This window comes from Neopelma chrysocephalum, unplaced genomic scaffold (assembly GCF_003984885.1).
Source record: "Neopelma chrysocephalum unplaced genomic scaffold, ASM398488v2 Primary Assembly neopelma1_24, whole genome shotgun sequence".
Taxonomy (NCBI): domain Eukaryota; kingdom Metazoa; phylum Chordata; class Aves; order Passeriformes; family Pipridae; genus Neopelma; species Neopelma chrysocephalum.
This window is the reverse complement of record NW_020897693.1, coordinates 46,459,735-46,481,842: the sequence shown is the minus strand read 5'-3', so window position 1 is coordinate 46,481,842 and position 22,108 is coordinate 46,459,735. Positions and strand designations below refer to the sequence as shown.

General features: G+C 40.0%; 1 protein-coding gene and 1 long non-coding RNA gene across 2 annotated transcripts in view; one reads left to right on the top strand and one right to left on the bottom strand.

Moving 5' to 3' along the window:
* The window catches only part of PPP2R5C (protein phosphatase 2 regulatory subunit B'gamma), a 79,678-nt gene extending 71,753 nt beyond the window's left edge, over positions 1–7,925 (bottom strand). The window contains exons 1-2 of the mRNA XM_027673986.1: positions 7,848–7,925; positions 6,250–6,315 (exon numbers count right to left, since the gene is read on the bottom strand). Coding sequence (XP_027529787.1) covers positions 6,250–6,315; positions 7,848–7,874 — 93 coding nt within the window. The 5' untranslated portion in view covers positions 7,875–7,925. The remainder of the gene's footprint in view (positions 1–6,249; positions 6,316–7,847) is intronic.
* Positions 7,926–8,117: 192 nt separating this feature from the next.
* Positions 8,118–18,554, top strand: LOC113963141. Its single transcript, XR_003532654.1, has 3 exons — positions 8,118–8,500; positions 16,915–17,007; positions 18,158–18,554. It is a non-coding gene; the product is annotated as an uncharacterized LOC113963141 (long non-coding RNA).
* The last annotated feature ends 3,554 nt before the right edge of the window (positions 18,555–22,108 follow it).

Below are 22,108 nucleotides of genomic sequence, written 5' to 3'. Positions count from 1 at the left end.
ATACAAGAGACAATCCATCCCAACTTCATATGCAGTTTTGGTTTTAAGTCCTGTTTTGCTAATGTTAGAAGTGAAATTCCACAACAATATACCCAGAAAGCTTCACATAACAGAAGGTCTAGTGCTGTCCAATTATAATCCTTCTGTGATTCAAACTTGAGAGGATTACTTGTTCAAAATTTCAATTTTATTTCATAATGTGAGTATCTTTCCTTCCAAGTGAAAGACCACCAGTTTTCCAGTCAGCTTTATCTACTGGATGGGACTGACTCATGACAGCACTGGCTATTCTTCCTGTCAGTCCAGCTGGGGCATTCTACTGAACACACACTGAAGAAACAGCGAGGGTTCAGCCAGGATTGGTAAGTGATGAATACACCAGACAAACACAGAGCAACGATTTGATCCACTGAAAACTTGGCGGTTTGGGGATGCTTTATTACAGGCTATCAGCCATTCCTGATCTAGATAGCTATATAACTCAAACTGAGGGTGTGTAGGGAGTACTATCAAAACCCTTAATACGCTGTTTTAAGCTATAAATAAATTAATACTTAACTTCAGGCATTAATTAAAAGATATAAATCCAGTCTATGCTAAATATATCTCTCAGTAAAGGACACCAGCTTCTAGGAAGAACAAGTACACCTCAAAGATGTTGAATGCAATGTATCAAAAAATGCTGTGCCACTGAGTGACAGAGAATACCCAACTGGTGTAAGGTTGACACATCTGAAGGGCAGGATGCCATCCAGAGGAACCTGGACAAGCTTGACAAGAATCTCATGAGGTTTAGCAAGACCAAGTGCTGCATCGGGGTTGGGGCAACTCCAGTTATCAACTCAGACTGGGGGATGAACAGATTGAGAGGAGCCCTGCCAAGAAGGAGTGGGGGGTTCTGGTGGGTGAGAGCTGATGTGAGCTGGCCACGTGCACTCACAGCCCAGAAAGCCAATTGTATCCTGGGCTGAATCAAAAGCAGTGTGGGCAGCAGGTCAAGGGAGGTGATTCTGATCCTCTACTCTGCTCTGGTGAGACCCCACCTGGAGTGCTGCATCCAGCTCTGGAGCCCTCAGCACAGGAAGGACATGGACCTGTTGGAGCAAGCCCAGAGGAGGCCACCAAGATGATGAGAGGGATGGAGCACCTCTCCTATGAGGAAAGGATGAGAGAATTGGGTTTGTTCAGCCCGGAGAAGAGAAGGGTTTGGGGTGATCTAATTGCAGCCTTCCAGTACCTGAAGGGAGCCTATAAAAAAGATAATACAGAGATGTTTTACAAGAGCATGTAGTGACCAAACAAGGAGGAATGGCTTTAAACTGAGAGTAGGTTTAGATTAAATATCAGGAAGTTCTTGACTGCAAGGGTGGTGAGACACTGGAATGGGTTGCCCAGAGAAGTTGTGGATGCCCATCCCTGGCAGTGTTCAAGGCCAGACTGGATGGGGCTTTGAGCAACCTGGTCCAGCGGAAGGTGTCCGGCCATGGCAGGGGTGTTGGAACTAGATGATCTTTAAGCTCCCTTCCAACCCAAACCATTCCATGATTCTCTGAATGAAAAACAGTAATTGAAAAGAGCTAAATGATGGATGCTTTATATAAATGGTAATAAATATGTATCTGTGACAAGAAGGTATTGCCAGAAATTATCTAGGAGTAGTTCTAATATAAAACAATGCCAGAACTTTTGGAAAGGTATTCTTCCCCTCTCCAATCCCCAAACCTCAAGCTCCTCTGCTGTGGTCCCTAATGAGCTGCCTAATTAGTACTTACTTGTGCCAAGACTTTCAAGTATAACTTAAAAAATTCTGAAGTAGAAAAATCTAGCCACAAGCTGGACACTGCATAACAGCCTCCATGCAACATCTTCAAGATCAGATACACTTGTTTCTCAGGGTAAATAGCACCACAATGAAAAACACAAACAGTAAACATGAGAAAAATAAACAATAGTATATAGAAGATATTGAGTCAACTTTCTAAATAGCTTGCTGCTGCTGATCACAGAAACCTGTTAACACAGAAATGCTGAATTTATTGCTTTTGTCTATTAATTGTTTTCCTTTAAATATGAGGATATTTCTACATATGATCTTCTGCAAAACCATTGACACTGCTTCACCATCCCTTTTGTAGTTTCTTATTTTTAAGGAAAGTGACAATCATAAGTGCTCATGGAATCAGGATCAGTAAAAGTAGTACCAAGAATACTGATAGTCTTTCCCTACCATGTGCTGGCTAATATCAGAAAGTTGATGATGGAAGACTGAATAGACACCTCTCAAGGTTCTTTCAGAAAGATGAAAATCCTTACTTCCGCTGAAGTATTTTGAAGATGGCCCATTAAAGAGAGATTTCTGTAATTTTTTGGTAATTTTATTACCAAAAAAAATTACCATTATGTTGAATAGCTTAAGAAATTAACTTTTAAATAAAAAGGGCTCCAAAAAGCAGGGAAGAAAAACCTCTGAAAACAAAGCCTGACAAAATTGCTGCACTGGAAGCTATTAACAATGTTTAGTACACCTGCTGAAAAATGATGGCTGTGAGACAGTGGCAGGACAGAATTTTTTAAAAATTGGTTTCAATAGTGATTACAGTCCAACATGAGCAACACATGTTGCCAATAAATCAAGCTATTTCTTGCACAGCAAGAAAAAAGCCCAATGGCTTTTGTGTATTTTATTACATTTTGATTTGTCTGTATTAAAAAAACCACAACAAAATACCTTTAAAGTAGAAAGAGGCAACCAGAGCAGCACATGGAAACAATGAGAATACACAAACACACATATGCTCCTCAAAACCACATTAGTCTTCCGTTTGCTGCTCTGCACGGCCTAAGAACAAGTTAAGATTCCTGTTCTCATTTGTTGAAAGTCAACAAGCTGATACTTTCTTAAACAACAAAAATACTCTTTCCCTTCTACAGACTACTCAGAAGCTAAATTAATACAATTTTAAAATTAGAAGTTTCACACCTTCTAAAGCCAGTCCAGCCAGACTTAGAAGATGCCATCACTCCCAGTCACCTACTGTTGTCCTGTAGGAAAGGTTACCAGCTACTCCTGGCCCTTCCATCCCCCAGAGGACTCACAGCAGCGAATTAGTTGTCCAAGTGCTCCTGGACCATTTCAGTGACTGGTGAAAAGTGCAAGATTTAGCACACACCTTCCTACAGAACTAAGAGTATATAGGGTTCAAATTTTAACTTCCTTCCCCCATGGCAGTATTTGAAAACCACTGCTAAAGTACTGCCCTTGAATTATTATGTGTAATTTTTTTGCTAGAGATAGAAAAAGGTGATGTTTCTCAACAATCATTAACTATTACCAAGCCATCTCTTTCTAAAGAAATTAGACAGTCCATAAGTTACTTCTGCCTTAACTCAAAAGGAGACTTCCACACTCCTGTGACAAAACAGAACTCTACACCAAAGCTTATCCACGAGGCAAGTGCATTTCTGGTATTTCTGTCACAAAAAAAGAGAACAGAGGATGGAAACAGAGAAGGACAATCGACGTAACAGAGGTCTTCCCATCTAGGGGAGATTAAGCAGGGTTTGGTGGGGGGGAAATATCTAAATATAACAGTATTAAAAAAGTCAATTACATCATTATAATATGAAATCAATTTTACACAACACCCAGTTAAGCAACCTTCTAAACCACATACTGGCTTAAAGAAAAGTATACCAGAATGGAAGACCACACATTTACTGTTTCTGAATCTCTCCCCTTGAGCATTAACTGCTGTCCACACAGCAAATAAGAAGAGAGGTCCATGCAACATGCTTCACATGTTGCAAGGCTTTCTTAGTATTACATCAAGTAACCAAGGCACAGCCAACGCAAGAACCCTCAGTTTAAGTCATTTTCACCCTCCTTCAACATGAGCATTCTGACCTGGCATAACAGGAATCACTTCAACCCCTTTTCAAACTTGCTCTACAGCTTCAATCAACTGAAATCTCATTTCCCTGACTGCAAGACAGGAAAAACACGTGTTCATTTTTGTAAATATTAAGATCTGTTGTACTTTTTTATCTATAGAAGTTCAAGGCATCATGAATTTTGTTAAGTGCTATAAAAGTGTCTATAAATAAAGTATTTGTGGGATGTTGCTGCTTGTGTTGTCCCTGTTCTTTGAATAGCAGACGGTTTCTAGTCTTTACAATCTGCCATTTGCATTAAATTCATTTGCATCAAATGCATATGCATCAAATGCATTTTGAGAAACAAAAAGCTGAAACGAACCAGCATAATTCCAAACCTACTCATACTCTAGAAGAGGATTTCTAAAAAGCTATGTTTTAACATATGTGCAAGGAAACAGAAGAAAATCTTCTTTAAAGAATAAAGAAATGTAAAAATGTATTAGAGTGTGCTCCAGATTATTTCTATATTTACTAATCTTCACTATGTTAACAAATAGCTTCCTTTATGCTCATATAAGCCCCAGCTAACATACATCATGATTACAGTCAGCCACGTTAGAATGCAAAGTCTACATTACTATTTGTGTGCAATTACTCTATTAATTAAGTTAATGAGTCAAGCACTGAGGTGTTCAGAATTGTATGGAGACTAATGTCCGCTGGGAATTACAAATGTACTACATGTGCCAGTCACATTCCCGGTTCCTTTCCCATTCTACCCCTATTCACATATGATCAAGTATCACAGACAAGTAAACTGTACTGGTCATTGGGAATTCTACCCAGAAGGACAAAAGAAACAGTGGATGAACACTGAAACATATGCTCCTATTGAGACTCATCTCTCTCACATTTCAAGTTTAAAAAATAAAAAGCCAGATCTGCAAACACAGAAAGAAATGTCAAACAAACCCACATATACACTTTCAGCTAACATTTAAAGTTCTTCGCTTATTAACTATGGGAGCTTTATACTCTATCCTGAAGTACCAAGAAGGAATAAGAAAATCAGTCTTGGTCTCAGCAACTTCTCATTCAGAAGCTTGAGAAAATAAGTAGTCAACAAATGTCTAGCAAAGATGCTGATAAGGATGATCCTTACAACTGCACAGGAATTAAAATTATGGTCAAGAAGTGACACTCTTTTTAACATCACAGCAATACACTGTAAAGGCAGAACATATGACAATATACTATTATAAACATCTACACTGATATATTTCCCATTTCATTCTATGAGCTTCCATAGTAGGTAAGATCCCTTCTAGCACCGACGTTCCCTCCACCAAAACTCAATCACTCTTACCGAAATTTGCCAAAATACTTTTACCTGTAGTTTACAAGTTTTAATGATCTTATTAATTTATGACAGTAGCACGAATCTTTCTGCTCAACATACAAATGAGAACTCACTGAAATGCATCAGAAAGCATATAACAAATATTCCCACCCACCTATCCCTAACAGTCATTTCTGAGCGGGAAAAACGGTAAAGCTGGATGAGTATTTTGTTCTCAAACATTATCTGTTGACATCAAGACATAGTTTAGAGGCTGAAGTACATAAGCTTTTCAGTACAGCGTTTTACATTCAAGCTAGCATGAACATTTTAAAGAAAATTTCAAGAAATCCACCTGAACGGTGGATTCCAAATGCAGCAGAACTACTAATTCTGAGTTTCTGGATTAATGTGGGAAAGGGAGTGAATAATGATTTCATCGACCCCTTTCCAGTTGCTGTGCCTTGCTGGTGGACAAAACAGAGAGCAATGCAGAAGGAAAAAATCAGCATCTACAACAGAATAATCAGTCAAAAATGGATCACTCCATCGTATACCTATAAAAAGAAACCACACAACAAAACAGCTGGCAGCCTGTGATTAAGCCTAAGGTCTCCTGACAATATAACAGGCTACTGACACTTAACTGACATGCCAACATCGACAGTTTGAGAGAAGGGACCTCTGGGAATTACAGAGAATGATAAAAACTACAGTGAGCAACTGCAAGACAAGCCCAAACTCTCACAATAACACTAGAAAATAAGACAGATGCAGATATCATGACCAAAAAAGGAAACAGATGAGCATTTAAGATTGTAGCAAGCAAATATTTATTTACTCTAAATGAAATTGACTTCCTTAAAAGCATCTTCTCTTATCTTGTCAAATACCGGGGCAGTTGTTCCACAATCATTTTCCCTCAAAACCACCTATCACGTCAAAATTATAACAATCTAGAAAAACTTAAAGCACTCTTTAAAAGTCATGACAAATTAGCATGGAAAAATTCCACATATTTTAATAATATTTACCTCATGGTCTTGGTTATCTTGTCCATCTTTGCCACTTTTTCCACCCTTGACTGATTTTGTAGGTTCCTTAAAAAAAAAAAAGTTTGCAGTCTCAGTTTTTCTGAAAAGGAGATCTAGATAGATTTTCAAGTCAAGACACTCACTAAAAGTAATAAAATTGACAGAATGAAAATGATGCTGTTTTATTGGAAGATCTTAATACTGAACTATCAGTCTCTACAAAGCTGCCTTAAACATTTTTATCTGTAGAAAGGCTTTGGAGTTTTATTTATGCCTCAAAATTCACCCATAAAGATAAGTTTTCACACAGGTGAGCAGGCAGAGACCAAGAATGCAAGCGATTTGAACCATGTCTATGAACTTGCTCTCTTCAGTTTATAGCTTCAGAAATATTTATATTTAGTTTAGCTTTGAAATCAGCACGAGTATAGCACACATTTTACACTTCATTATTTTGTCTGTTCTAGGGACTAGAAAGTCTCATATTAGAAGTAGGCCCACAACTCAATTTTCTCCCTCACAGCATCCTACTTAACTCGCATCCTTCACCTGCAGCATACTACTTTTGACATTTGTTACTCTCAGAAAAGTGAAGGAAAGTTTCAATGTTTTTAACGTCAAAGGTGCGAAGGATATTGGGAAAAAAAACCCCACAACACCCAACTTCCCCACATCTAATTTTAAAGCGATGTTGACAAACTAAAAGACAAACAGGATCCACCAAACAGGAGCGGTCGGGAGGGCCGGCAGCTGGATGAGGCAGACAGCACACTTCGCTGTCTCTGACTTCCACTCACATGGCTAATTGCCTCTCACACAAAACAGAGTGCGATCCAGCTAACTTCCTGCTGGATTTACAAGTTTTCTGCCATCATTACTCGTGCAAGCCCCTCTCGTGGCCGCCAGACAAATCCCTCCCGGGAGCGCCGGTAGAGCCTGAGGCGAAGTGGGGCCAAAGATCCTCTCCTATTGTCAGGAAAAGGAGCTGAAAGACTCCCGAGAGGCGATTAGCGCTCCTGGGATACTTAAGGAGATCCCCCAAGCACAACTCCCACCGCAGCCTGAGCTACGCAGCAGCCAAACTTCCCGGGACGGGGTGCGGGCGAGCAGCCGCAAGGAAAGACCCCCCACGCAACCCTGCCTGGAAAACACCCCTTCCCGCTCCCCAACACCCCCGGGCCCACCCCAGCGAGACCTCCTCTCCCCGCTCAGCCTCCGCCAGCCGCGGCTGAGCAGGACACGTTTCTCATCCCCTCCCTCCCGCACTCCCCCGCACGCCGAACCCGCGGCCACCCCCACTGAGGCGACACCGGGACCCCGCCTCGGCACCCCCGGCCTAGGCCCCGCCGGGAGCTGCCCCTTCCCCAGCGCCCGGCTCTGGGAGGAAGGCGGGGACCGGCACACGGCGGTGAGGGAGGAGGGTACCCCTCGCCTGGCTCTGCCGCGCACCGGGGAGCGGGAGCCGCGCTCCGCTCGCCTCTGCCGCCCCCCGCCCCAGGCCCCTCCTCCTCTTCCCCGCGGGGCCTGCGCCCCACAGCCTCCCCGCGGGGCTCAGCCCCCCCTCCTCCTCCCCGCCGTGGCCCCCCGCCCCGACTCACTTTCTCCTTCTTGTTTTTATTCGGCATGTCCGCGGAGGCGCAGCCCCCGCCGGCCCCGCTCGGCCCCGCGCCGCGCCCGCCCCGCGCTGCCGCTGCCGCTCCCCCGCTCCGCGGCGGCCTCGCGCCCCCCCCCCTTCCTCCCCCGCCCGCGGGGACCGGTCGCGCCCGCCCATTGGCTGCGCACGTCACGTGGGCCGCGCCTCGCGCCGCGTCACCCATGCGGGCGGGGCTGAGGGCGCCCCCGCCCGGCCCCCCCTCGAACCCCGGCGGGTCGGAGGCGCTCCCGCTGGGATCGAGGTGATCCCGGCGGGTCTTCCCGGGCTCCGGCCACGTCTCCGGGTGGCCCCGCGGGCTGAGCGGGGACAGCGGGGCGAGATGAATTGTCCTCAGCGCCCCGAGCCTCCGGTAGGCTCTTCCTCAGCCCATGGGAAGGGAGCGATCGCTGCACCCCCCCCGCCCTGAGCCGCTCTGGGTAGTGAGGGGCTCCGGGCGCCTGTCACTGGAGAGCGGAAATGTTAAGGAAAAAAAAACCCCAAAAAACCCAACGTAGGGCATACCCGACTCACGCTGGCCCTCTGGTACAAACCCAATGTGCCTATCATCAGTTTGAGGACTTCAGAGCACGCTTGCAGTGTGTGATGCATGAGGAAAAGGTGAGCTTTGCAAAGTTGCAGCCTGGTTTCCTGACAGTATCTTTATTCCTCGTTACCTTTTAAAAGCTTGGGTGCAGGTGTCTGTATGTTTTCACGGTGCCCGCCTGTACCAGAGATAATTTTTTAAATTATCAATTAACAAATCGCTTTTTAATCTCTCAAAGGCAGAATACAAAAAAATCAGAACGATCTTGGCTAAAAGAAATGTGCAGATACTTCATCTGGAAAATCTACAAACTGTATTTCTCACACTGCCAGATTAAGCCCCAAATTACTGTTAGTTGAGTAAAAAGTGCGGGGGACCTTAATACTCATAATAATGCCAGGACATAAAGCATTTAAAATTTAGGTGAGACATACTTGTTAAATTCTAATTGTGCTGTACTGCTAAAGGATAGAAAAATTACAGCTTAATAAATACAGCATAAAAGTGAAATTAATCTCCTTCCTTACCCAACCTGTAAGTATCAAAGCCAGCACGAGCAAACAGCTATGCTCTCCTTTTTGGGAAGTGGGATTTCTAATAACCACTTGTGTCTGAAGGGATGGTCTCTAACATCAGCTTGTATCCATTGTATTTGAACACCGCTTTTGCTGTGGCAAAAAGGACAAAGAAACTTTCCTTTTTCCAGGCACTGCAAAGAAGTCTACTCACTATGGAGAGCTGCTTCCTCTTACATCAGCCCTCTTCCTTTCCTGCTTCTTAAGTGCAGGAAAACAAATTATGTCTGCCTCTTATCCTTTCCTTAATCTTCTCTGGTTTGAGGGTTTATAAATGCAGTGCAGTTATCACTATTGTGCCTCTGTTAATAGCCAGTCATGAATGAGTTACTACTAATAAATGAGATTTCTCACCAGCAGAATAAATGGATTTTGGACATATTAAGCGACAATAAAGAAAAGAAATCTACCTCCATCTGTAGTCTGGAGTTTGATCAGTGTGTGAAAGGGTTTGGACAGCTAAGAATAAACTCAAGAGCTTCCAGTTTTTTGTTAGGTTTCAGTTTCATAGAAGCTTAAACTACTCTTAATTCCCAGCTGTTGTGCTCCTATCTCCCTCCTCTGCCCTGATGCTGGTACTGTGCAGCTCCTTAAACCTGTTCACAGAATTGATCAGGTTGAAAACTGTCCTCTCAAAGCAATATATTGGTTTGATTTTGGTTTGGTTTGTTTTTTGCCTTTTTTTTTTTTTTTTGCCTTGAGCTGGCACACCACCACCTGCTTCTGTAAACACTAGCATTGGCTGAAGGAGGGGGGTGGAAATATGTGGCGGGGGCGGGATGTGACCTCAACAGCCTAGATTTAGATCGGTTTAAGCAGCTTAATGAGTTTCTCATTGGCTCTTGGCCTCCTTTGTGCTTGCTAGTGCTCATAGTTTTTCCAAATAATGGAAAAACTCGATGTTACCAAGTGCTTCCGAATAGCATCAGCAAAAATTATCTGTCCTTATTTTGCAGTTAGTTGGGAAACCTTGAATCAATACGTCGGACTGAATACAGGTTCAAAAGATGGTGCTGACTCAGTTAACATTTAGGAGGTTTTCTTTGTGACCACAGATGTAGAAACTCTTGTGAAAACTTGACTCCCCCTCACTGCACTTGCTGCAGAGTCCAATTCACCAGTAACAGAAAGCAATTGTGTTTTTCAAGGCCTGCTGTATTAGATGAAATAGTCAGTGGGTGGAGGAGGTTTACAAGAAAAATAGTTCCATCTGTATGCTCCAGTGTCTTCATAAAACATGAGAATAAGTCAAGTGACTTACATGATAAAATCTTATTTTTACTACAATGGTATGTCACTGTGGGCCTAATTATTCTGCTACAGAGCAGGATTAACTATGTAAATAAGGTGATGTAATATGAGTGTGAATATGGCTGTATTAATATTTGCATTAACTTCTGAATGTTTCATGCAAACTAGGTGTTTTCAAAAATGAGAACAGATTCAGACCTATCTCTGTAATTAAAATGTCAAAAACTAATGCATACAGCATAGATTCCAATTTGCATTTTTTGCTGTAGTGATTAAATTGTCTAAACTTGCAAAAGTTAAATCACCAAATAATGTCAAGTATTGTGTAAAACACCTGGATAATATTTAATAGCTTGAAACTGGGCCAAGTGTCCAGGGTGCCAATGAAAGGGGAATATTTACATAGTTAGTCTTTTCCAGAAGTATTGGATATTCTTTTTTGTTTGTGTGCTTTTCATTTGTTTTGTTGTCATACTCTGGCCTGAGTTTATTGAACAGATCACTGTCACTGTGATGGATAACATCTTCCATCCCCAGCTGTATGACTTTACTGCTTCCCATGCACTGTCTCTAGTTTAATTGGGTGGTATGCCAGTTCAGCTTGTTAAAATGGCAGAAAACTAACTGAGCTGTGAGACAGGAGACAATGAGACCTTTTGCTAGGAAGCTGTTAATTTGGCTCAACTGAAACTATGCAACTGCACTTGTGGACAAGGTTTGAGAAGCCAATGAACTGTCATCATTATACATAGTTGTCAAACATTGTCAGGCTGTTTCTCCAAACATCTCTTCATTGACTGAAGCAGATCTCTTGCTTTCTGGGGCTCTGTGTCAGATGTAAAGAGAGAATTGAAAATGGAAGCACAACTGCCAGTAAGAAGGCTGGAATAGATGGCTTGAAATTTAAACAAATTTTTTTTCGTGCTTGTGCAGGTCAAACTACTATTTAAGGTAACTTTCCTGTCAGGAGCAAGTGTTTGCCAGACTATGTCTGAAGGAACTAACTGAGGGAATAAACTAATTCATCAGTACCTGTAATAGACTCTGCTTCTATGCAGCCTAGCATCAAAAGCTGCAAAACCAGTATGTTCAACTTCCAAAAAATGCTTAAACATCTTTCAGGAACTTTCTCCAGTAGCATGGATTCATTCTGCTTACCCTGAATTACATTAAATAATTCTTGTGCTGTTCTCAATCTAAACTGTATGGCTTTAATTCTCAACTCTTTTAAAACCCATTAGTGTTGGATGCCCTGCTGTCACAATCTGCAGTGTTGTAAAGGTTGCAAAACAATTTAGTCAAAGCTGTATAAAAGTCAGACTCTTTTGAGGTAATGAGTAGCGGGTCAAATTTGGAGCTTCATGCATGTAGGTAGCATGATATTTTAGCTCTATGTGTGACCACATGGTTACAAATGGCAATTATTGGCATCACTTAACACAGAACTAGAGGTGCACATTCAGAACCATAATTAGTCATATGTATGTGTAGTATTGGATACCCTCTAGCTGTAATACTGATGCATACTTTTGTAAAGTTTGGGCTGGTAAAAAATTTTTCATAATACTCATAGATATTTAATTATGCTATCTAAATCTCAACTTTATGAATTTTCAATGACCATGGAATTATTACATTGAAATATAGATTTCTTTGAGTTTTGTCTGGTCTTAATTCATTTCACTCTCTTCCTTGCCTCTTATGTTTAAAAAAATTGATAAGATTTCATTTGAATGTAGTGAACAACATTATCAATTATTTAGGCAATGATAGCATTATAGAAAAGATTTGCTAGGAGATTTTTCACTTAAAAAAAAAATAAAATCATGACTCTCTTTCCTTCAGGTAAGTAGTGAAACTCATGTTACACACCCTTTTCATTAAGCTCCCAGAGGCTTATTGAAAAAACCAGAAGCCACCTTGCTTATCTTCTATTGGGGAGCAGCAAGAGTTGTTCCATGAGAGAGAAAGAGCTCGGAAAAGAACATGGCTACAGCAAAGACAAGGTCCTCACTGGCCAGGGTACCATCCCAGTGGGGTCAGGATAGTGATAGTCACCAGTCTGAGACAAGGCAAGGTAAAAAGTCAGCGGCCCATCCAAGAAATCCACTAAGGAAAAACAGGAGACCAAAGACCAAAATGGAGACAAGACTTCCTATAACACAGATCTGAGGTTCAAGGAGACAAGCCCAGAGAGAGAACTATTATAACATAGATTTATGGTTCATCCAGGAGACCAGGGCCAGAAAGAATGGTGTACCTGCAATGTACACCTGAGATCCACTTAGGAAGTTCAGTCAGTAAGCCATGCTGGAAAGAGATAGGGCTGCATATAGATACAGCTCAGACAAAGTGGGCCAGGTTTGGATGCACAGGCCAGAGCTTAAATAGAGCTCCTGGACCACTTGGAAATGCTGTTACATATGGCTGGTAATTGGTCTGCTATTGTATGCCAGTAACCATTGTCCATGTTAATTAACACGTGGATTCTGGATTTCTGTTTGGGCCAACTTAGTTTTAAAATAAATGTGAAAAAACATAAATAATGAGTATGGAAAACTCATGCAGCATGTTACTAAGGCATTGTACTGGTTTTAGCTGGGATAGAGTTACACTTCTTCACAGTAGCTTCTAATGGGGCTAGCTGTGCTTTGGATTTGGGATGAAAACACTGTTACTAACATAAGAATGGTTTTGTTATGGCTGAGCAGTGATTACACAACCTCAAGGCCTTTTCTGTTCCTCACACCAGTAAGGAGGCTGGGGATGCACAAGAGATTGAGAGGGGACACAGCTGGGACAGCTGACCCCTGCTGACCCAAGGGATATTCCATACTGTATGTTGTCTTGCTCAGCAGTAAGGCTGGATGGAGGGATGGGGAGGTTGGCGGGGGTTGTCATTGCTTGGGGACTGACTGGGCATCAGTTGGCTGGTGATGAGCAATTGTTTGGGGTTTTTTTGCATATTTCTTTTTTATTCTCTCTCTCTTTTTTTTAATTATTAAACAGTCTTTTTCTCAACCTATGAAATTTCACACTTTTACCCTGCTGATTCTCACCCCCGTCCCACTGGAGATAAGTGAGTGAGCAGCTGTGTGGTGCTTAGCTGCCTACTGGGGTTAAACTACATGGCAGGCCTCACTACTGAGGTTCAGTAATATCCTGGACAAATTATATATAACAAAAATATCTAATATTATCTAATGACAGTTAAAACATTTTTATCTGCTTGTGGCCACAGTTTGCACAGTGGTTATTAAGTATTAAAATGACCTACATGTGGGAATTCAGATGATGATCAAAGTAATAGACAGGCTATTAAGCCGGATGAACCATTTGTCTTATCCAGAATGCCAATTCCTATGAGAAGTGCCTGCATTTGTGTGCTGGTACCCAAATTCCAGAGATGGGAATTACAAAAATAGTAACATTAAAACACGTTGTACAAATCGCTTGGTGTTCTTCTGTCTCAGTGAAGCAAATAAAAGGATCATAAAAGCAAGACTTTGCTGCATGTCATGCAGTAGAATCTTTCTGTGAGAATAAACTCAGAGAGGTGCAACTTTGTTGGTAACATATATGAACCAGGATGTCTGCTGTCACATTTTCATTATTTTTGTGGGTTTATTTTTTGCATTCGTAATGAGTTAAGAGATACTTGAAAATATTATATAATAATCTGTTTAACATTTATTGGCTGTGCCTAGCATTTAGAGGGTAGAAGGGACATGTTTATTTTTGGTAATTCTTCTCTTTTTCATATCCAAATTGAGTATTCTTATGGTGTATTTTGATGCAATTTTTAGCAGTCTTTGTTCATTCCGGGATTTTGCTGTGCTAAGTACAATGCTCCCATACATGTACTAGGATTCCTTCTTCCCACATGATATAAAAGGGAAGATTAATTTTGTATCAGATGAGTGAGACTAGTAACATAAAGGTGACTGCAGCTAAGACTCCTACATTTTCATTTTTATCATACTTAAGTTGATATTTATAGAATGAACGAAGAGATCCAATTAATTGTACCTCCTGTTGATGCCGTACAAGATTTTCTCTTTCAACACTTCATATTTTTTTTCTGGCTTTTTAAGGATTTGTCATAGCTAATATAGCTGTATATTTTTATCTCAGTGTGGGAAGAGTTGAAAGACACACTCAGAAGGCACACTCAGGACTTAACCCTGCAAGTACCATGAGTTTGTGGACACATGAGGGGCTGCTTCTATGTATGCTCGGAAGTGTCCATCTTCTCAGCTGATGAATACGCTGCATTTCTGATTTTCGGGAGCAATCCGTGCTTCCTTGACAGAATGTGAGGAGCAGCTTCCATCTACAGAGCTTTTGGCTTGCTCCCCCTAGGGCAGGCTGCCTGCTGTTACACTGTGCAGGGTTTGCAGGAATCTTGTAGGCTTCTGCAGGCCTTTCCACAGCCTTTCTGCATGCACAGCACTAATATCGCTCCTCTGCTGTGCTCACATCCTGTGATCAGGCCATTTCTTACTGTGTACTTTAAGATGGGTGAAACTTGTTTTTAAATATCGTTGCCTGGGGCTACAGTGAAACCCCTCAGCATCAAGCTGTCCTACCACGTCTGTTTTGGTAGTCAGGGTCCTTTATCTTCAAAAGCTGTGATAGAGTCCTCTGCCACACTGACTCTCTCTTAGCACTTTAAAGTCTATGTTTTCATATGAGACATCTGAACAATTTTGAAAGGTTCTTTAATAAGAAAACCCTATTTTGTTTGCCCAAGATAAAAGGAGAAGTGCTTGCGGCGCACCACTTATCTGCTACTGAACCATGTTATCAGAGAGACGTGTTATGGGGTCATGCCAGGCAAAAGGCTTGCAAGGATGATGTTGGAGGATTGGATCAAGTGCAGAGAGACTTTGTACTCAAACCATTTCCTAGAGCTATCTAGCTACTGAATGGCTTCTAGATTTTGTCTAAGAGGAAACCTTGTTATTTTGCTTCAGAGGGTATTCCAGGAATAATCAAGCATGTGCACAGACTGAATGCTAATAAAGAGGACTTTGGAACCAAACAGGTGATGATTCAACCTGATAGTATAGGTGTAGTCAAAATCTCCTTATGTGCTATGTTGGAAGCCTCGGTCTGTAATTCAGCTGTAGATTCTACTGGATGGCAAAACTCCCGAGTCACAGAATCACAGAATGGGTCAGGCTGGAAGGTAGGTACTACAGTGGATCATCTGGTCCAACCTCCCTGCTCACCCAGGGTCATCCCAGAGCACATGGCACAGAATTGCGTTCAAATGGTTCTTGGATATCTCCAGTGAAGGAGATTCCACACCGTCTCTGGTCTATCTGTTCCAGTGCTCGGTCACTGCACAGTAAAGAAGTTCTTCCTCATGTTCTGGTGGAACTTCCTGCGTGTCAGTGTCTGCCTGCTGCTTCTTGTCCTGTTGTCCTATCACTGAAAAGAGCCCGGCTCCATCCTGCTGACACCTTCCCTTTGAATATTTGTACATATTGATGAAGTCCCCTCTCATTTGTCTCTTCTTAAGACTGAACAGGCCCAGCTCCCTCAGCCTTTCCTTGTGACAGAGGTGCTCCAGTCCCTAAATCATCTTTGTAGCTCTCTACTGGTCTTACTCCAGGAGCTCCATGTCTCTCTTGTACTCAGGAGTTCATCATTCTAAATTCAGTGTTTCACTATAAGTGTTATAAGAATTTGTCCACTTTGGCAAACCAGAATATTTTTGCTTAGTCACATTTTAGAAGGTGTCAGCTCCATTTTTACTGAAGGTTTAAAAAAATCAGGTACTCTGAAAGTATTTAGATGCAGCAATTAAACATTGGCAAAGTTTATAAGCATTTCAAACTAGAACCTTACAATAGGAGGTGTTAGGGCAACGTAACTGCAGATTTCTCTTCCATCTGTATTTGTATCATGGTGTGTTCTGTCTATCTGGTATGCCTGTACAGATTTTGCCCTAGGCTTAAATTTGTTTGCATCTTGTGTTCAGTATTTATTTTAGAAATTTTGCACAGTTGTGAGTTGTATTTACATTTTATCATCATTTCTTAGGTACACTAGAATGTCTTTTGAACACCAGGCAGGGGAATAAAAGTACTGACAGAAAACAATATGTATGGACAATTACTAAGATGCCAAAAAACAAGGCCTTTGACACAGATTTTTTGCCTGCATGCATTCCATAGAAGCATAACACATAATCTTTATACATGATACATTCCCTTTACAGAGGTTCATGGGTGTTTTAACTTTATGCTCTTTTCTTACTGTCCACAGTTTTTTGCTGTCTGTGAAAATGGCATGTATGTTGATGTCAGCAGAGCTGATTGACCACAACTGTTCTTATAGAGTTTAATCTCACAAACCAGCTCCTGTCTCCAGCATGCTGTGTGTATCTGCTCTTGTTTTTATTGCAATCCTACATGTTTCTTTTCAACTTTGTCAGAAGATCTCAATTCATACATTTGTTGGCTGTTTAGAGAAGTCTCCCTATACATGTGACATTGATTCAAGAATTGTGAGATCTATTCTCCATTCTCAATTGTGAGATCTATTTTTCCCTTCACTGGGGCTACCAAGGTAGTTCATTTTCTATATTGTGTTTTCTAATTTATAGATTAAATGCCCAGATTTCTTTATGGACTCCTTTATTTTTGTTTCAGAGAAAGAATTAGCATTCATTTGAAAGTTACCTGCTTTTCAAAAGAAATTGAAATGAAAAATCCCTGTTATTAGCATATAAAAGAAGCAGATTGGTAAGTGCCTGTTCATAATTCTCATGGTACTTTACATTTAAAGCTTCTTTCTTATATGTAAAGGGGATAATGGCAGTAAGGTAAACAAAATGTGTACAGAAACAAGATAAGGTATGTAAGATACATAAATAAAGATTTCTTTACATACATTTATATAGAAATCCTACTCATCACCCCAAGTTAATTAGATTTTTTCTGACTGTAGTAAGTTGGATTTGAATTTTAGTTCTACTAAATATGTGAAGGCATTTTAGTATTTATCTAAAATGTCAGAAACTAGATGAACTAATAGCTAATATTTTAAGAGTTTGTTTTTTTAAATTTACCTATATTATGGAACCAACTAGAGGTTTTAATTGAAGACTGAAGTATTATAGCACTATACATGAAATACTGGTAAGGAAATGTCCTTTTCACAGTAAAATCTGGTTTTGCTATGTACTTCCTAAACAGTATTCTTCATATATAGGATTATTCAGTGAAATGCTAAATTAGCTATATGCATAAGTTGTGGGCTTGAAGCCAGAGTTGAGAGGAAAATGATCAAAAGCTGAGCAATTAAAAAGTAAAATTTACTAGGTATATATTTCTTAAGAGATGGAAAGGCTTGCTAGTCACTCAGATGAGTGTGTTCAACCTTTGACTGTGCATTTCCAGGCTGCTCAGCTGTGTATAGGTCAGTGTAATTTGGCCTGAAGAGATAAAGTTCATCACTTGATGCTGACCCTTGCATTCCTGTGCGTGCTGTTCACTGTATCCCGCTGGCCCAACAGGCTCATGTAGGCCTGAGTGAGCCTTGAATATACATGGTACAGCAGGTATATTCAGGAGCCTCTTAGTCAACTTTTGATTATTCTGTAAACATTACAGAGAGATGGTAAGTTCAGATGCTTTGTGTTTAAAAGATCTTTTTATGGTCTAACTTTAATTACTACTGGTAAACACTGATGGCTAATAAAGATGTCTTAGAAAAAGCCCAAGGGAACACTCTGTGAGCTCAGCAAAGGACTGGGGCTTGAATGATCTGGATTCTATTCTTAATGCGACCATTGATTTGCAGTGTGATTTTGGCAAGTTAATCTCTATGTTTCTGTTTCTATTTCACATTTTTATCTCTCTAGTCTACCTTGACTGCAATTTGTCTCTACAGTGCCTAGAATAAGGAAGAAGGCAATCTGGGCTGCGATTCTAATAATGGTGGTAACAAGTAACTTTAAATACAAACTGAGTTTCAATCATTCCATTGAAGTATGATTGTAATGGATTTGTGTAGATGAACAGAGATCCAGATTTAAATTACGTGTTCAGCCATCTTTAACCTAAAGAATTTAATCCTATCGGAGAGCTGTCTTTAGCATCTGTCTTCATGTTCTGCACTGAGCTGAGAGAAGATAAAACTTGAAGATAATGTCCATGGATGTCAAGGAGGTAACACAGTTGTATTTTTAACAATTCAGACTCAACATATGACCTGCTACTAGATGTCTGCAGCGCTTTTACATGTATAATTCCCTTTCATATCTGATACATTTTCAAAAATATTCTCATAAAAAAGCTTTCATATGATACTGACCTTATGTTTGAAATTTACTGATTAATTATGTCTGAGATGGCTATTGTTAGGCTTACTCCAAATATACCCTGATGGAAATTTTCTTTTCACAGGAGTAGTTCTTCTACATTATGACTAATTTTGCTATCAGATTCCAGGTGATGTAGGCAGCCTTTGGGTCTGGTTTGAAATACTCCTAATTTTGGTTGGATTCAGTGAAAACATGTGTGATTGGTGTGTTGGGTAAACATGAAAAAAACCTACAAAAAATTCAAAGCTCATGGTAAGTTTTGTTGAGAAAAGCAGCTGCCAGGCTTCCTGCAAAAGGGAGTTACAATCAGTTGATTTTTATCAATTCACTAATTCTTTTTGGACAATACAGATATTTTGCATGCATACTGAAAGTTTGTATCCATACTAAAAATTCTTGTGCCTTGTGCATGTAAAAGAAGGAATACATCATGTCCTTCATGTCAAGCTTTATGTAAACAGTAGTCTGTCTCATTACACTAACTTTTTTTCCATTCATCTCAGGTTGATTTTCTTCTAATTTTTTTTTTTGGTTTATGTGTTTAAAAATTAATTTAGTCATTGAAAAAACACCTGATGGACACTAATGGAAAGTGACCACTAAGTCCATTGTCCCGTTTGCACCAGGATTTCAAATTTGTTTTGAAGGACTGAACCTTTAGACCTAAAAGGATAATCCAGTCTCCTGGCCTACTCAGCCCTGAGTTTGAAAACAACATGCCAGCTTTGTTAACCAGATTGCACAGGAAAAGCTAGACTGGGACTGGTTATTACATTTTGGCTATTGAATACCTGTCAAACAGTAACTGTCATAATCCACATGAGGCAGACCTGAAGCAGATACTTTGAGATGAAAAGCTGTGTATCCCATTACCAGTCACTTGAGCTGTTCAGTGTCCATCTGCTGATTGGAGAAGAAAACATCATTAATAATGTATTTAGGGATTGTGCTCTAGCTTTTATGTTGCTGTTAGTTCTTCCAGCATAAGCTAGCCCAGCATTATTTATCTTCTGAGCTCTAGCATCTCCTTAGTAGCCATGGCAAGTTTCATGGTATTTTCTGTTTTAGGGGATAAAAAGAATTAAAACACATGGTATAACATTAGAATTGATCCGTGAATATGAGGTTACTTAGTGTTTTCATAAGAATCTATGCTACATTAATAAGTTTTATCGCTGCTTCAAAATATTTTCCAAAATAGGGAGTCTAAGCAAAGAAGAGTAACTTGTATAATAGTTTATTATAACTAAAACAACTAATTTAGTACTTGATAATACAAATTGCTTGATGCTATGAAATGAGTAATGTAATGTTTTGGACTTAAGAAACTGAATGCTTATGTAGGTTACTGCAGTTCTGTCAGAGGAAATGTCAGTGCTAGTAAAATAGCCAAAAATATCTAGAGAATTTGTTTGGTTTGAACAGCGTTTTAACATTTTTAATTAACGGTTTCACCAGGCACATTACAATTATTGCATTAGAATTCAAGCCATTCAAACCTGTAATTTACAGTCTTATCATTTGGGGAGTTGTTTTGTTTTTATATTGCGGAACAATATGATTTGAAAAATTGTCAGATAAAAGCCTGCAGCCAAAACAAGATGGTATTAGGTGTTAAGTTCTTAATGTCTCTGAAAGTCTTGCTTTTTTGTGAAGTATTGATCTCTTTTTCCTTAGAAAGGGTGGTTTGTATGCACTGGAAAAATAATTATGTGCCTGGAAGAAAATGGCACACAGGTTTCATCCTTGATCCAAAACATTTGCAAAACAAAAGTTCTTTTTTGTCTATGATTTTTTAAAAAAATATTTGTTTTAATATCAAGTAGCATGAACTGGCCAAAACAACCAAAAGCTTGGCTGTTTATCTCTACAAATCTCTGTAGTTTTCATGCCTTTGTGACTTAAATATTGTGTTACTGCAGTACAGAGGGGCTGAGGAGCTATAGCTATGGCAACCGGTGCCTAGTAGGTAACTGACAGCATAAATTACAGGATCTCTAAGGATTTGCTGCAGACCAGTCTCCCTGCTGGTCTGACTGCTCATTTTGGCTTTGACCTTCAGGACAAGGACCAGCATCAAGGCCTTTTCTGTTCCTAGTATTCACCTTTCTGTAAGAAACTCTAAAGAGGTTATATAGATAAACAGGAACAAATGTGTCCTAGACTGGTTTAGATGGGGATTTTTTTGCACTTGTATTTATTGTAATTCTTCAAGTGAGACAAATTGTGTCTCATTTTTGCTAGTATCAGTGTTGCTACATCTACTGTAGCACTTTTACCACCTCAACTAGCTCGTTCAGCAGGGTATTTTTCACAACCCTTATTGTCTGAAGTCAAACTCAACCTCAGACATAGTTTTTATATAAAAAATGAGGTCAGGATTAAGCTGGGATATGAAGCATTCTTGTTTCTATTACTTAGGTTATGCTAAGAGTATGTGAATTAGGAAAGCCAGTTGCAATCCTGACATTAAAAATCCAGGTGCTCCATAGTCACTGACAGTTGGAGAACGTTTCATGGCAGTATAACAAAAGCCAAGAGATTGAAAGTTGAAATACAGGAGAAAATTATTTCTTAATATCTCTGCAACTTGCTGATTAAATTTAAAGAAAAATTAAACTGATGTCCTGGGTAATGTGTGAGTGGTCATGGTCCAGAACCTGAAGTTCAGTTTCGGGTCTCCTGGTCCTCACCCCACCCCACAATTAATGCTGGTTAAAATATTTCATAGATCAGAGTTTAGTGTCTCTGTTGACAATGTATTTAGATTTCTTTTTGTGAAAGCTGTTGGCCATTTCTGTAAAGATCATCTGCCAACAGTTATCTTTTCACAGTTGCTTAATCCTGTGCACTTAAAAACAAAACTGAATGTACCCAAACACATATACCTTCAGCCAAGTGCCTTGTTGGTGCAGATATAATATTATTAGGTAATAATAATAACAATGACTTGACTGAACAACCCAGGACATATGTTCTGACATTATATGCAATTAAAGAGCTGTTGTAAATGTTTCAAGGAAAATTAAATTAATTTGTAAGGAAATGAGAACTACAACTTAAAACAAGTTTCAGCAGTCATAGACAAAACCCCAAACCCTTATCTGAATGAAGCATTTCATATTATAGAAGGTCTGATAGATTTGATGGATTTCTTTAGGATGCAGAGATCACATACAGAATTTTATTGCTTAAATATCATCGGCAAACAGTAAAGTGTAATGCTTGAGAAAACAACCACAGTAAAGTGATGGCATCTGTACAAATGTAAGGCATAAAGAAGCAGCTCACAGGAAAATCCTTGCAAAATGTTTCTGGAGTTTCCTGGGTTCAAAATTACTCATTTTCCATTAATTTTAAATAAAGATGACCTAATAAAATTTAATGAAGTTATCACCCTAACTGAATTTAAATAACTCTGTTTAGAAGACTAATGCTTCTGTTGTGGGGTGACAAAGCTGAAGAATCTGTTTTTGTTTTTTTTTTTAGTAACTACTATTTCCTTTTTCTAGTAACTG